Raw genomic sequence first — 16,366 nt, 5'->3', positions numbered from 1 at the left:
ACTTAGGAATTGCCTCACCATGCTGGGAAGTTGCTGGCTGTCATCGAGGCAAAAAGAAAGCTGAATACTTTGAAATGGCAAAGGACTTGATGAGAGCATGTCAGCAAATACCCACACCGATAAACCAAGTAGAGGAAAATGAAATTGCATTTTACTACGTCTATACCTGAATGTAAATTGCATGGGTGGTTTGACTCTAACAATTAATTAGAACACTGTTGTCACTAGTGAAGACTAGAGTCAGAGATTTCTCAACAAAAAGTATTACACTTGTACTAATTAATATAGTAGACAATGTTTCCGTCTGTTTTCTTGATGGATTGGGATTGATGGATGAACAGTGCCTGGTGCATAAACCTAAGTTCACATTTTTATTACCGTAGCCTCCACTCATGTACCCCAAGTATAATCGCTTGCGTTACTCCACCACCTGGTACCTAGCGTGACGTCAAGGCTACATCACTCATGTAGGCGTCTGAAACTCGAACCTTTAGATTGCGCATGCTCAACTAGTCTACTCAAGGTGTGGAGAAAGTTACAGTTTACAGTTCATTTTCTTGTCAAATATCTAATATTTCTTTTGGCACAGAATGGTTATAGAATCTTTAGGTAGAGTGTTTACTGCGGTTCGCCAAGCAGGACCCCATTACTGGCAAATGAAGGAACTATTCGTTGCGTTTGGCATCACGGCATATATCGTATGGAGGATACCCGTCACAGGTGAGACACGACTGTTCTTGTGATAATAAGACTCTACGTGATTACTTCTAGCCCACTCGCTTTGAATACACAGAATTTCTGGTTTCACTAATCATGCCATCGTGTGCGACTATCTATACCACGTAGATCTGTTTCGCCGCCAGCCTGACTCTTTGTTTGCTTTGCTGTCTGTCTGTCTCATACTGTCTCTGTCTGTTTGCTGTAATGCAACAACTAGAATTTAAACGAAAACGTTGTCTAACGCAACTCCAAAACGGGCGTCTGCTTGCCTGTCTGCCTGCCTGCCTGCCGGAAGTAGTTGAATTTGTTTATGAAGCACTTTCTTTTAATTATTGAAAAATAATGTATTCTAGTGTGTAGAGATGCTGTACCCTAATAAAATAGCCTGCCTGCCAGCTTAGGTCATTACTTGGGAAAGGTGCAGGAGCATGGCTTGATGTTATTCCCTCAACATACAAGAACGCACTTAAACTTAACGAATTTCGTTTAGCGTCTTGTCTAAGATTGGGGATCAGCTTGCATTTAGTCGATTACTTGAACATTGTGACTGTGGACAGAAGTTAGATCAAGAACGTTTTCATTTGATTACCCTGTAAATATGGAGGCAGTCCTGTCTGGTCTCAAGATACTATAGAGCGTGGTCTCACGATACTATAGAGCGTTTTCACATGACGTCACAATGCCAGAAGTTGCCATTTGGTGTCCAACTGCGCATGCTCATGAGATCTAACTGGTCCCGGTTTCTGGCCGTTCTTGTAGTAGTAATTGTATTGTGTAGTTGCTGGATGTTCCAGAAGATCGGGGCACGATAAAGACGTGTCTTTCTTTTGCATACCGGTCGTTTGGAGAGGGCTACTGAGAAGCGACAGAGAGCTCTAGAGTTGAGCAGCGCTAGAAGAGACGGCTTGGTAACTGCGAGAAAACCTAACAGAAACCAAGCTGGTGAATCAACAAATCTTTACTAGACCCTTTATTTCTGGCAGACCAGCTGATCTGTTTGATGAACTGATCTCAGAATTACCATCCAACGTAGAACATAGGTCATTCAAAGAGACGTGCAAGAGGGGTTTGTTGTAGCAAGCAATCACGTTGTCAATTTTCTTTTTTGGGCTTTTAACAGATGACGTATCTAATATTTCACTGGTGTATATGGTATGTCCTTATGAGAAAATTAGAAATTAAAAATGGCCCAATTGCAACTGTGCTGCGTGCAAGTAAATTTTCCCTTAATTCGAGTGTATTCTTCAAGGAAAAACAGAATAGAGCTCCTCCAAGCAGTTGCGATGTGCACAACATACCTCTCCTGTTTTTTTCACAAATCGGCCATGAAATGAGAGCTGTTTTATTGCATCTTTGAGAACGTTGAACCTGTAAAGTTCTCAGGCTGTGGGGTGTCGAGGTATACCAGAAAATAATGTCTTACTATATTCTACTTACAATACTTACTCTACTATAGCACATTGCTATGCTATTTACAGTATCATAGCATGTCCACTTCTCTACATTTCCCAAGTGTAGCACAGAAATTGTCACACAGACGAATACTGACCAGTAATTAAGAAGAAAACTTGGAGCTCATGTCAGTTGATTCTCTAACTACCAAATATTACTAAGGAACTCTTTTCACGTTATAATTCACAACATATTTTCTTTTATAATCCTCTCACATAGTGCTGACAAAGATTATAATGGCCACGTTTGGTAGGTGAACTTTATACTGTAGCAGAAAACCTTTTACTATGCATTACCACTACTGAGGCTTCCACTACATGTGGACGTAGGCATGGGCATCTCTAACCCAGCCATTTGTAAACTGGTTGTAAGCACGAACTGCTTGGCTGTTATAGAACTTGTCTGAAGGGCTAAATAGGCGACAACACAATTACAACGGGAAAGCGGATGAGTGAGCGACATGAAAATCCATGAGTGAAACGAAGATCCAAATTTGAAACTGCAGCTATCGCAAGTCACTCAAGGGCGCGTTCGATTGGGCTCTTCCGGAAGAGTCTGGAAGACATGCCCCTTTTCCAACCTCTATCAGCGTAGAAGCTGGTAGAGGTTGGAAGAGGGGCATGCTCTTTCAACAAGCAGCAGAGTCGGTAGAGTTGGCTCTTTTGACTATAGCGGCAGAGCTGTAGAAGTTGGAAGAGGGGCGTGCACACGGAGCTTCTTCTGGAAGAGGCTGGAAGAGCCCAATCGAACGCGCCCCAAGTTTTGTGAATAGGCTAAATCGTCAAGTTTTTCAAGTCGTACGGAATGAATAGAGAAGCACAGACCCTGTGAGTGGCTTTGAGAACGGCGAAGATCCCACCAAACTGGCAAGTTGGCACATACATGCAACTTTATTACGTCACACGCAGAGAAAGGCGTGGCAAATTTCACGTTAAAAACGTCCGAACGTGCTAGCGTCAAAGGGATAGTCAAAGATTACGGCCCCTGCGTAGCCATGCAAGAGGATATAAAAATTGTGGCATTTTATGGAAGCGTTTCAGAGCTAGGCTATCCCAAAGTGAAATTGGGTTAATATTAACTACCGGTGCCATCTCTATTTAGAGAGTGGCTAGCACTCTCAGGTGTGTGTGTGTGTGTGTGTGTGTGTGTGTGTGTGTGTGTGTGTGTGTGTGTGTGTGTGTGTGTGTGTGTGTGTGTGTGTGTGTGTGTGTGTGTGTGTGTGTGTGTGTGTGTGTGTGTGTTGTGCACTGGCCATAGGTGGTGCAAAGTGGACACAGGGCCGCAGTTATTTTTAGGGAAGAGGTCTGCTAATGAGTATAATTGTTGTAGGTCAAAGAAAATTTAGGTCAGGTCAGAGTAGATGTTACGTTGTTTGTTGATGATGCACTAACGTTAGTGGTTGTACTGGTGTATTGACATTTTGGCATTGACTCAGGTGGCCGATCAAAACAACACATTAACTAAATAAATGATTAAAACATGACAGCAATGGTAATTAAAGCAGTGTGGGTTAAAGACCCTCATTCATATGTGAGATTGTCCTATAGCACTGCTTCTAAGATGGTGCGTGGGACACTCACAAGCAGTTCTGTGTCATTGGAATACCATACTTGTTATGGCGTGACACTAAGACGTAAAGATATGAAGTGCATGGGTAGTGTCTCTCCCCTTTTTCTGATGTCTTTCTCAAGTTTCTGATCTTTGCTGTGCACTACTGAGTATATTTGGATATACAGAACTGGACATCAAGTGTAGTTTAGCTTGCATGCACTAACTGCACAATATGTGCCTTCCAAGTTCCAACATTACTGATGGAAATAGAGATGTGTCAATGTACAACAGTAGAGTGCTACATCTGAGACACACCGGTTATTTCAACAGCTCATTGTGGCCTTGTAGTCACATAATCGGTGATGTCGAATCAAAATTACAAATCAAACCATGGTACACTGTACAAACGAAAATCAGTGACTTCATATAGATAGGGCTGATAATGGAGGCAACTTTTCTGTCGTGATAATTGTGGATATGTATGTGCTACACATGTAATGATAGCCACTTGTCTCATCATACCATTTATCAGGACACCTTTTGATCTCAACTTGGTTAGATAAGTGGCACTCTATTGTACTTGAAGAGATGAGAAAATTACATCAAACTGTTTTCTTTCTTCGAATGGCACAAACCTGCTTTTTTCGTTGAGTGTGAAGCAAAGGTTTATAATACAGCAGATACAGGGCTGCAGTATACAGAGGTGCAAGCGGTTTCTCACTTTGAATTATATCGGCTAAGCTTGAAAAACATTTTTCAAGTTTACATACATGTGCCATATGATGGCAGTTTTATTAATCCATACATTCACATAGACATGACCCAGTTACTGTGTAAGTAGCATTGTTTGCGATTACAGTAGGTGATTACAGAGGCAGAAATGACAATCCTTGTGAACATGTAGAGGCCAAGTATCAATTTTTGGTTTTTTAAGAAAAGTTAATAGGTTTCGTTCAGTTTATGGCACTCCATTTGCACACAGTAGACCCGCATCCCGCCTAATACGTTGTGTGTTACTAATTTGTGTACTTTGCTACTACTACATACCAGTTTTATGTTGTTCCAATGGTGGTTCCACTCTATTTTTGGTATTTTTATTGTTGTCAGTTGCTCTCAGTCAATAATTGTGTTGTGAAATGGTTAATTATATATATTCTTAATACAAAATTGAAAGACATATTCCCATCAGTGTGTGTAAATTACACACACTGATGGGAATATATCAGGGCTCGAAAAATCAGTCCAACTAGTTGTTGTCATTTGACGAGTTTCCAAAAATTTTAGGCTGTCAAAATTCTTAGTATAGGCCGTCATGTTGATATCAATCATGGTGTTTAGTGGTATGCCGCCATTTTTGTACGGCCTTCTAGAATTCAGTGCAGTGCAAGCATACAGCGTAGTATTCCCACATTGGCATGCAACTGACACACACATTACCACTGAGCCAATGGATACGACGTGCTAGATTTTACAGAGCTAGACATCTTCAAGGAGGCAAGAAAGACACTAGTGATAGCTAATTGAATTAGCGATTACACGCATACCACCTCTGTGTCAAAACAAGGCGGAATTTTCAACCAGACTTCCACATATCATATTGCGGAAGTTGTCCGTTTCTTGCTACTAAAATCATATCCACCTATTTCGACCTACAGGATTTACCATTGTCTCCCTGGTCACAAACTCATGCCTTTACTTTGTCGGAATCCCGAGATGGCTCTTGCACGCCCGGTTTCACTATCCGGGATATGAGCAGTTTGTCAACGTACGGCCCGCTGCTGGCAGTATATACTACGCGTGCATGTCATTGTACGACAACTGTCCGAATGTGAGCGTCAAAGTGGCGCATGTTTCAGTACAGTGTCGTTATCCGCCTGCATACCGAGAAAGCCATTACAAACTAGCATTGGTCTGCTCTAGTCGTCATTTGACGACCTAGCTAGCTAGACTAGAATGTTAGTTGTGAGTTGTAAAATTTAACTCGTCAAATGACGACTTGACCACCTATTTTTGAGCCCTACTAATGCTAACGTAGATATCTGATATTCTAGTTGTATTATTTGGGCTCTCCTAATCTTTACATAGATAGGTATGTATAGAGATGGTGCGTGTGGGGGTGGAGAGTAGGTGTTCCCTGTAGTACCCGTATTTGCTGCCATTACAGGGGGCAAACTTCCGTCCTCGGCAGGTATTTCTCTTTGCGATGGCAGCTTGTACGACATTTCAAGGACGTTCAACTGTGTATTACATAATACGGCGATAGTATACTAATTGCAAAAGATTTAAAGCAAATTTTATCTGTAAATTCGCGAGTTTGACGTGATTTCTCTGATGGTCGAGTGGGCTAGAGCTAACATAAAGATAAAGATATGTATTCTGACAGCAGACAACTCTCTACTCCAGTCCACCTCCTCCAATTGTCTTTTGCCTTTAGTAAACGGAGGGGTTTCACCTTAGCCATTACCAAACTGGCATAGTCTTGGCACAGAAAGCCTCTGTCAGGCAATACAATGTCTCCTAAAGATACATATTATGTAACATATGATATGTATGTAACACACACGACCAATACACACACACACACACACACACACACACACACACACACACACACACACACACACACACACACACACACACACACCACCTTACCTGGCAGTAAATGTTCCATAAGTTGAGATTTTTCAACAATCTCTTTGTCTGACATGCGTCCACCAACACACTGCGACACATGATATAGTCCCTTTGTGGTGAAATCCAAAGCAAACATTTTATTGTTGAATGGTGCTTATAGTGACTCCATACTTATGCACGAGCAAGAAGATCTGAAGGCCTCTCCATGAATACTTAAGTGCAATCAATAATCACACAACACTTTTTAATTAAAGAATCTTTTGAAGGAAGTATGCATAGTTTGACGTAGGGTCTCTCTGTCTGGTCACTTTATCAGGTGTGATGTTCTGATGGCAGTTGCTTCCAACACTCGCTGAAAACTTCTTGACACTGTTGTTCTGTGAATGCCAAATCTGTATGCTATGTCCTGATCACAAATATTTAGCCGGAGTTTCATAAGAAACATGATAAAAGCGAAAGTCTTAGGAAGTTTTGAATCATCTGCTAGAGTTTTGTTGATCTGCTTGGTAGTGTGTGTGTGTGTGTGTGTGTGTGTGTGTGTGTGTGTGTGTGTGTGTGTGTGTGTGTGTGTGTGTGTGTGTGTGTGTGTGTGTGTGTGTGTGTGTGTGTGTGTGTGTGTGTGTGTGTGTGTGTGTGTGTGTGTGTGTGTGTGTGTGTGAATCCATTTAAAACCTGTGTAAAACTTCAGCTTCTGTTGATCCGCTTCAAGAATCTGAAATGATACAGAACTTTTTTGCATCTTCTTTGACTTTGAGGATGTCCATTTGCAGCCACTCATTGTCTTCCTGAAGAGCCTTGTTGTCTTTCAAAAGGCAGTCCTTCTCTTTTCGAAGACACTCACATTCATTCTTCAGCTTCTCTATTTCCATTTTCATGTGTTCAATGCTCTCTCCTTCAAGGTCTGTTTGACAAGCACAACCAGTCACTGCATCTGTTTCAGTGGCGTCTAGTGCTAGAAATGCATCTGTTGGCAGGTCGTGATCAGTCTCTAGAGAAGCGTCCTTGTCATCATCATCAATGGGTGCATCTACTACTACCCTATGTTTGTTTCCCCCAATGCTGTTAGGTGTACTAGACCTTCTCTTGAGACGAACAAATTTCTCTACTGGGAGTTCTCGTAGCAACTTAACTCATCCTTGCAGATGGTACCCAGTCAGAGTTAGTTGAGCCATACACAGAGGATGGCTTTCCTAGAATCATTCAGAGTAGCATAGATTACTATTTATTATAGAACACACTAGAAATGACAGCTCTACCAGACAGAAAGTGCTCAGAGCAAACACGCGAATGCTGCGACGGTTTCCAGTCCTTTCTGTTTACGCTGGAGATAGACGCTGCTTGTCGTCTGTTGCTCAGATGACGCGTTTCAGGTCCTTGACAGGTTAGTATAGCCAGTATAGAATAAAAACGTACGTTGCTGCCCTGGCTTCTATGATTGTGGCAGCAAAAAAACACAGCAACTAGAAACCACTCTAATACGCTTGCCCCCTAAAATGGCAACTTCCGGGATATCACGAGTTGTGACGTCAAACGCACTATCTCTATACTCCTTTTGCACTGAATCAAATGACTGTGGTATTGTTGGGTTTTTTTACTTTTCTTAGTACATGCAATGCTTCTAAAGGATACTGTATAGTAATCACCTTAGTAAGTAGTGCCTAAGATGCACTTTGCATGTTTAGTTTATTTACCACTGCTTTTCTTTGACTATGGTTACTTTGACCATTTTAGATGAAATGAGAGCTCAGTCAAGTAAGACATCATCTGTGTTATGAGTTACATGTATGGCTGAGTTATATTTCATGTTGCAATAGAAAACTTACATCCTGATTACTGATGGGAATATGATGTCAGCTTGACAACTTCTAGCTTACTAAACAGTAGTCTAAACTGTAAATGTAGCACGGATGCGGGTAGTATTTTGTCACAACGAAATGCGTCTTTACAGTTCGTCTATTACATTCATCTACATCAGCACTGGAATGTTCTACTTAGCCACAGTTGCGGCTGGATTCCTGAGCACTAGAATTACAGAGTCACCGCGTAGAAACAATTTAGATATGTATCTGTCCTTGTTCACTGGCTTGGCTTTCTTTTTTCCTTTGCCAGTCTTTGGAGTCTCGGTCCACATTTCTCGTACGTTCTCCAACACCAAGTTACAATGACGGTCAAACGCCTTGACGCGCGCTAACAGCTTTCTGTTGTTACGACAGTTGATAAGGACCTGCGTGTTGGCCTTCACTGCTTGCATGAGAAGAGAAAGAGGACCAGTCTGAAACTCTTCCTTCTCTTTTGCTTCCATCTCTTCTTCCGTCATGTCGGCTCTAGGTTTCTTGCGACTGCAGACAAAAATGCAAACAGCGAAGAGAGGTAAGCGTGGAGCAACTGTCCAACAAATTAAGCACACTCTTACAAAGACATTCTGCTTGATTTCACGAATTCAAACGGATTGCTGTTTCGTCTGCGTTGCGTTAGCTTGTTGATATCACAGCCTTCGCACGTGTCTTGAGTATACGGGAGGTCAGCTGTTGGTTCTAGGTAGTTGTGCACGTACGCGGTACTGTACTTACCAGACATGAAGCTTATCGTTTATTGCTTGGTGCTGATTTTGATTGTTGGATCACTGGGGTCCGCAAAGGATGGTAAATTGAGGATCGGAGTGAAGAAAAGACCAGAATCGTGCAGTGTGAAAGCGAAGAAAGGCGACAGTCTGACAATGCATTACACTGTACGGTTTCGCCTAACCTACGCTGTCCTGCGTACTATATTGAGATTGACTTATTGGGTCTAATGTTGTCTTTTGATTGGTCGTTGCTCGCATCAGGGGACCCTTGAGGATGGAACTGAATTTGACAGCAGTATACCCAGAGGTGAACCCTTTGTTTTTACTCTTGGAGCGGGACAAGTAATAAAAGGTATAGAAGTCAAATAAATGTTGTATCTACTTTTATTGGAAATTTGTTTTTAGGGTGGGATCAAGGTCTTATTGGGTATGCATATGTACCTACTGCAAGTGTAATGTTGTTTTATCTCATTTCTTTCTGTGTCATGGTGAACGTATTATATGTAGTTTGTATCTTTAATTAATAGAGTAAATTTGACTAGCTATGGTCATTGCTCAGTATCTCTAAGAGCAGATTGTTCTTGCTTTTGCCCAGCCAGCAGAGTGGCAGCTATGAGCTATGGTCTCACTATTGTTACTTATCAGTGTCTTGATATTGTAGTCATTGGTTTGTTTAATTATATAGTATGTATGTGTGTGCATAGTGAAGCCTGATTTACACACAGGCTATGTATTGTTCATGTGAGTTGTGGTGATTCTGCATTCTATAAATTGATTTACCATCTGATAATTCTATGTTGATCTTGCTTTTTCAGACACACAATCGAAAATTATATGATAGTTCTAAGGTGTACATACCCAGAAAAATAATTTTAGATTTTATAATCAAGGTGTCTATAAGAAAATTGTAGTATTGTGCTTTTGGTTTATCACATCAGGTTTCGAGAAGCAGATTTGGGGTGTGTACATATGACACTAGAATATAAAAAAATTTCTTTAATAAAAAAAATAAAGATGTAGGATTGTCTAAAAAGTAATAGAAACAAGGTTTAAGTAATATGAACCGAAGCCAGACATCATTATTGAATCCTTCCAACCCACTATAGGTAAAATGTAGGAAATGTGGTTGGAAGGATTTAATAGTGATGGCTGGCTTTGGTTGGTATTATCTAAATCTCGTTTCTACTACTTCTATACAATCTCTACGTCAATTTTTTCAGAGAAAATTTTATATTCTAGTTTGGTGCCTTTTTAGGAGTGCGATTTAGGAATGTGTATTTTCATTAGGTTATAGCATCTTTATTTAATTAATGGAGTAGGTTGTGCTTTCGCACTTGGTGTACATGTATAGTTACATATCTTGACCAAGTGGATCTTAGGTTTACAGTGTACTTGTAAAATATGCAAAGAGCTATGCAGTGTGTGTGTGTGTGTGTGTGTGTGTGTGTGTGTGTGTGTGTGTGTGTGTGTGTGTGTGTGTGTGTGTGTGTGTGTGTGTGTTCCGCATGTATGATGGTGGTACATGTACTATGTTACGCTTCCTGTTTGACTTGAATTCCGGCTTCCATCTGACTTCTGCTACTCATTCCTCCATCCTTTTCACTACTTAGCATCAGAGTACACAGAAGCCCACACACCTGGCATTTTTGAGGCGCCATGCAGCAACATGCTTTGCCACTCTGCAAAACACCTGCATTGGACTCATATCGCTGTATGCGCACTGGGTGCTGACAACCTCAGTGTTGTTCTTACGGATCTTCAATACATGGCTGTAATCAAGTCTATGGATTGTTTTCATTGCATGAAGACATTGTCCAGCAAGGAGTGATAGCCTGTAGTCACGACAAGCTAAGGTTAAGTGCTCAAACACCAACAGAACAAAGACTACAGTTTGAGAATGAGCAAGTCATTCTGGCTACATGTGAGACTCACTGACGTCTGCCATCTTGATTACACGTGACATCATGAAACCAGAAGAAGACGAGATACTTGCTGTAGGTATAACAACTGAACAGTACTAGTACTGTGTGTAGTTACTCTTACTAGGACACGCCTTCATCTATTTTAGATGGGCAGTTGATGGTTGGTTGGTTGGTTGGTGTGTGTGTGTGTGTGTGTGTGTGTGTGTGTGTGTGCCTGTCTGTCTGTCTGTTTGTCTGTCTGTCTGTCTGTCTGTTTGTCTGTCTGTCTGTCTGTGTCTGTACTGCAAAAGATTTCGATCTCGTGCGAAAGGTCATATATGTAGACATGACTACCATGATATGCCAGTTTTAAAAGCATCAGCTTCTTCTTTGTCATCTTTGTAGAAATAGAGAGAAGTCCTTGTTCTTTCAGTCTTTAATGAAGTTTGTTGGACACATCGTTGGAAAAGGGGAGGTGAAATCTGATCCTGACAAATCAAGGCTGTACAGCAGATGCCGGAACGTACCAACGGTGGTGATATCAGGCGATTCTTACGTCTCAGGTACAAAAGACCCAGTGGGTATGGGGACCAATTCCAAAGGACTGCGGCTGAGAATATCAAAAAGGAACTTACTCAATCACTAGCCCTGGCATTGTGTGACAGTGACAGGGAGACGGTACTGTCAGCAGACACATCCTTTTTTAGGCTAGGAGCAGTACTTCGGCAAACACAACCTGATAGATACGTGAATGCTGTTTCTTTTGCTTCACACTCGCTATTTCTTACTGGATGACGTTACGCTCGGGTGGAAAAGGAAGCTCTTGCAAGAGCTTGGTTGGCAGAAAAAAGTTTAGCAGTTATCTTGTTGGGAAAGAGTTCATTGAGGAGACAGACCACAAGCCGCCCATTCCTCTACTTGGTCAGATAGGGCTAGACGAACTACATTCGAGCATTCAACACTTCAGAATGCGGCTTCTACATTTCCAGTATGCTATTATCCATGTATCATGCAAAGACTTTCATACTGCTGACGCTCTGTCTTGACAACCGGTCTCGCTTCCACAAATGACAGACCAAAATCTACAAGCTGGAAGTTGCAGAATGTACATATGTTGTTATTCGGTCACTCCCAGCTTCAAAGTCCAAACTATGGCAAAATTCAAGAACAACAGGATGCAGATGAACTTTGCAAAAGGCTGAAACAATATACAGCCAGCGGTTGGCCATCACCTCATACTCTCAAAGGAGGGCTGGAGCAATTGTGGCAACTGTGTCATGAGCTCTGTATTCGTGACAACCTGCTATTGAGAGGTTCAAGGATTGTAATTCCACCTTCGCTGAAAAATTGGATCCTCCTGTCTGTATATAGCAGTCATCAAGGCATTGCAAAATGCAGACAGCATTTTAGAAAGTCGATTTGGTGGCCTCGTCTAAGTATACTAATAGAGGAAATGATTAGAGATTGTCCTGTTTGTGCAAGAGCCTACTACAACCACGCAGAACCACTTTTTTCAACTACTCTTCCAGACCTACTAAGGCAAAAAGTAGCAGGCCGACCTTTACGTACGAAAAGAGCACACGTATATCTTGGTGGTGGACTACTACTCAAGGAGTTATTCAACAGCGTAAATCAATCTTTGCACGTCATGGTATACTGGAACAAGTTTTGTCACAAACAACAGTCACAGTTTTTCAGCGGCATTTGCAACATTTGCCAAGACCTATGACTTTACACACATCACATGTAGCCTCCACTTTCCACAAAGCACCGGGGAGGCAGAATAGGCAGTTAAGACTATAGAGTCTTTTAGAGAAGGTAGATGATCCATACTAAGGTAGATGGTCCATACTTAGGCCACACCGTTCTATTTTCTATGTTTCTTGTCACCCTACTGCACAGAAATCAATGTGTACGCTGGGGAAAAACAAAAACACAAAAAAAAAGAGAATGTCCGAAGAAACAGGATAAGCAGGTAAGCAAGTCGTAAGTGGCCCCAGTACAAATTTATCTAATAGCGTACATCACTAGCCTTGTCCCCAGACTCATGTGAGCCTGGCAGTGTCTGGTTCCCGTATGACAATTCCAGCCTCCCATGAGTCTGGACTCACCACTACTTTCACACACTTACTTCACTAAGTGTCACCCCATGTCATAGTCTTGGCACCCCACGTGACTAAATAGTACCTACATCACAAACTCAATTAGTTTATATCTATCTAATGTGTGACCCAGCAGATTGTGTATCATGCCCAAGCCTCCAAACAGCGCATGGTGACTCTCCACGGTGAGTGATTCACCACGTTCGCTCTATCCAAATTATCCAAATCTCAAGACGACTTCAACATGTGGAAGGGTGAGTGTATTCCTACGTTATTGTCATACTCATGTAGACTGACGAGCCTGCCAAGTCTAGTTACAGCGATCCGGACGTGTAGTTCACTCGTTGTTTGTGCGGACGAAGATGTCTTTTCACCCTAGGATGGCCCTGAAGACTTCAAGTTTACCCTCCCGAAAGTCATCATAATTGAAAACACGAAGAGCAGACTGCAATTCCACGTCAATGTGTCTCTTGTTGCCATTGTGCGCCCTACTGGCCATTAGAGTCTGTGCACTAGCAAGGGCCGTGCAGATAGCGGATGTGCGACGAAACAACGAGTGAACTACATGCAAAGTCTACATCGCTGTAACTAGACTTGGCAGGCTCGCCAGTCTACACAAGTAGGACAATAATGTAGGAATACACTCACCTTTCCACATGCTGAAGTCGTCTTGAGATTTGGAGAGTGTGAACTTGGTGAATCACTCATCATGGAGAGTCACCATGCGCTGTTTGGAGGCTTGGGCGTGATTAGCCTCAGAGCCAGACCACTTTTGCACGTGAGGGGGCGGGAAAGGCAAGTGAGAGGGTGGGGAGAAAAAAGCGGTCTGGGGACTACGCTATTGTAAGTGAGTTTGGAAGTAGGCGCAGAGCGGAATATAAGGAAGTTTTTTCGTCCGGACAAACAGGTTTGCCAAAGCCACGTCCATTCAGACCACGCCTATCCTAACAAATTTTGAGCCCGCAAACAACACTTTATTTCTATTATTTGATATATATATATATACAAAGCATGACAATAACCAGAACAACTTTGGGACAACATACCTGCAAAGCAATCTTTTATTGCTTTACAGTAAAGTGAAAAAGATACGTAACCTCAAAAGACAAACTTGAAAGTGCACTATAATTATGTGAGACAATAGCAGAACATTAACAGGGAAACTTAGCACAACAATGTGCAAAATTGTACCTTCTGGAAAACTATTTGTAGACGCGGTCGTAGAGGATTATGCCACACGTCCCAGTCATCTAAACTAAAGCTGCTAGTGCTATCGTCTTGGGTCAACTCTCCAGTTTTCCTTGCTCTGTATTGCTTTCTGAAACTTTGATTAGACAGCAGTTGGTCTTGCATCGTTCCCACCACGGCTGAATAGCAACGTCAGCGTGAAAGTCTTGAAGAGTCCTTCATGGTATACTTTCGTAAGGTCAGACAAGGTGGTGATGCTCATGCTGGTGCGCCGGCCTGTCTTGATCAGTTTCAGCGATGAAAACATCCTTTCAACATGTGTGGTAGTTAAAGGGGAGACTAATACTATGTTTGGACAGGTGTGAACTATGTACCACACAGACTCATAGCACACCTTGCTGATGTGCAGATAGTTTCTAGCATAACAGACTACCTCCTCAACATGAAGAGCAAGAATATTAACCCCTTTGCTGCATTATCATCAACGTTTTCGTCTTCACTATCTTGCTCAGAAGTTTGAACTTTAGGTTTTCTTGCCATGTTTGGGTGTCAAGAAAGGCAATTATATGACAAAGAAGTTTTGGTGTCACACCAACCTAGTCGCTCCTTCATTTTATTATCAAGGCATACTAAATCGGTATTCACCTTTCTGCAGTTACGTAGTGTGCTGACAGAATAGTTTGCCAAACGGCTCCTTGAAAGAAACCGTTTAGGATCTTTCCAGAAGGACTGGAATTTTCAAAGAAACAGCAGTCACTGCTATGGCTTTAACAAGTCTGACAATGACAAGAAAGAAAACATTCACAAATCAGGATGTTTGATTACCGTCTTGGGGACGATGGTTCTACCAATTCTTGTCCTCATATTTGGTGCTGTGCTACACGCATTCTAGGTGAAAATTTGTATTTTACAGCAACTAGTGTCTCAGTAACCCGTCTCACCACTTCACACAAAAGCGTACTGTCTATGACCCCATGAGTGTGAACTTTGAAAATCTGTAATATCTCTGCTGTTTTTGGGCCTTCAGCCCGGTTCACAGTATAACGCTGGCACGAGCGTCGTGCGAGCGTTCTGGACGCTGACGATGAGCGAGCGTCAGCGTCACACTATGAGCATGTCAGCGTCTGCGACGCTCGTACGACGCTGGAATAGAGAAAAGTTCTAATCGAGCGTCCTAGCCGGAAGTGACCAAGCGTTCGATGACATCACGTGCTCTGTTTCAACCAATCCAAAGTCAGTCATTGGACGTATCCGGGATATTCTACTCGTTCACATGGCATCGATCATTGATTCGTCGATGGAAGTGTGTGCGTGGTTTTCTCTGCGTTTGGCAAGTTCAGTCAAAGGAGTACAAGGACAATAATAATAATAATAATAATAATAATAATAATAATAATAATAATAATTTATTTTTAAAACACCACATCTGGTGTAGTTCCCTCCTAAGGGCAACCTAAAACATAAAATAGGGATGAAAGAAAACGCTTGATCGAGACTACGGCGCAGCAGTGCAACAAAAGCAAAACGTCATCATCCATGTCTGTCGCGATACATTGTACACATGTGGTTACTTTGCAGCGTCAGACCACTGTCGCAGTGTGTTCTTTTTGTGATGGACGCTCGTCAGACACAATACTGTGAATGATCCATCGCCAGCGTCTTTGCTGACGCTCGTGTGAGCGTCTTGTCAGCGTTGTACTGTGAACCGGGCTTTTGTGATGATCTCCAATGGTTAGAAACCACCAGGTCTGGCATCTGTTTACTACATTTTGAGCCCTTCCTACCAAAGGAAACCAAAAGATAACACTTTTTGCATATCAAGGACGTATTAGCCAAGTAGAAATGGTTATTATCCAATTATCTGTGAGCTCGACAGATCATCAACTGGAACCACTTAAGATAATTGGTGTAACATTCTCTAATAAGCACACCTGGTGTGACCTCTACCTCATTACTCACTACCCAGTTCAGGCTTACCGGAGATAGAAAGATAGTAGATGCACCCCAAGAAAACATTCTCTCTGATAGTGCACATAGTCTGACTTATGAGTGTCCGGATCATGCCATTTGGGTGTTACCATTTCAGTAGCCAATGTCCGGACAACACAATATATGGCCGGACATGGACTTGTTTTGACCGGACAATGTCCGGTGTCCGGACGTTATATTCCCCTCTGAGGTGTAACGACTTAACTCGTTATTACGCTAAACAAGTCTCACAGTTATTAGCTATTAACAATCTACTTACAGTGATT

General features: G+C 42.1%; 2 protein-coding genes and 1 long non-coding RNA gene across 4 annotated transcripts; 2 read left to right on the top strand and 1 right to left on the bottom strand.

The window, feature by feature from the left end:
* Positions 1 to 492: 492 nt before the first annotated feature.
* Positions 493 to 8,334, top strand: LOC134179779 (uncharacterized). Of its 2 annotated transcripts, XR_009969897.1 has the most exons (4): positions 493 to 523; positions 590 to 720; positions 8,089 to 8,109; positions 8,172 to 8,334. It is a non-coding gene; the product is annotated as an uncharacterized LOC134179779 (long non-coding RNA). The 2 variants fall into 2 exon arrangements; XR_009969896.1 differs by lacking the exon at positions 493 to 523 and having other exon boundaries at positions 530 to 720.
* On the bottom strand, positions 8,295 to 8,934 carry LOC134179777 (small nuclear ribonucleoprotein Sm D2-like). Its single transcript, XM_062646735.1, has 2 exons — positions 8,771 to 8,934; positions 8,295 to 8,696 (listed from the first exon to the last, which is right to left on the bottom strand). Exons 1-2 carry the CDS (start codon positions 8,932 to 8,934, stop codon positions 8,345 to 8,347), a joined length of 516 nt encoding a protein of 171 aa, XP_062502719.1. The 3' UTR covers positions 8,295 to 8,344.
* LOC134179778 (peptidyl-prolyl cis-trans isomerase FKBP2-like) lies at positions 8,933 to 9,527 on the top strand. Its single transcript, XM_062646736.1, has 3 exons — positions 8,933 to 9,085; positions 9,182 to 9,272; positions 9,326 to 9,527. Exons 1-3 carry the CDS (start codon positions 8,933 to 8,935, stop codon positions 9,442 to 9,444), a joined length of 363 nt encoding a protein of 120 aa, XP_062502720.1. The 3' UTR covers positions 9,445 to 9,527.
* The last annotated feature ends 6,839 nt before the right edge of the window (positions 9,528 to 16,366 follow it).

The sequence above is a fragment of the Corticium candelabrum genome, chromosome 5 (genome assembly GCF_963422355.1).
Source record: "Corticium candelabrum chromosome 5, ooCorCand1.1, whole genome shotgun sequence".
Taxonomy (NCBI): Eukaryota; Metazoa; Porifera; class Homoscleromorpha; order Homosclerophorida; family Plakinidae; genus Corticium; species Corticium candelabrum.
The sequence above is the reverse complement of the archived record's forward strand: the minus strand, read 5'-3'. Positions and strand labels throughout refer to the sequence as shown.

Excerpts from the sequence above, each read along its gene's own strand:
- LOC134179778 (XM_062646736.1), top strand. The coding sequence starts at position 8,933 with ATGAAGCTTATCGTTTATTGCTTGGTGCTGATTTTGATTGTTGGATCA. Across the intron at positions 9,086-9,181 it reads GTCTGACAATGCATTACACT|GGGACCCTTGAGGATGGAAC; the intron begins GTACGGTTTCGC and ends TGCTCGCATCAG. Across the intron at positions 9,273-9,325 it reads AGCGGGACAAGTAATAAAAG|GGTGGGATCAAGGTCTTATT; the intron begins GTATAGAAGTCA and ends ATTTGTTTTTAG.
- LOC134179777 (XM_062646735.1), bottom strand. The coding sequence starts at position 8,934 with ATGTCTGGTAAGTACAGTACCGCGTACGTGCACAACTACCTAGAACCA. Across the intron at positions 8,697-8,770 it reads AAATCAAGCAGAATGTCTTT|TCGCAAGAAACCTAGAGCCG; the intron begins GTAAGAGTGTGC and ends TTTTGTCTGCAG.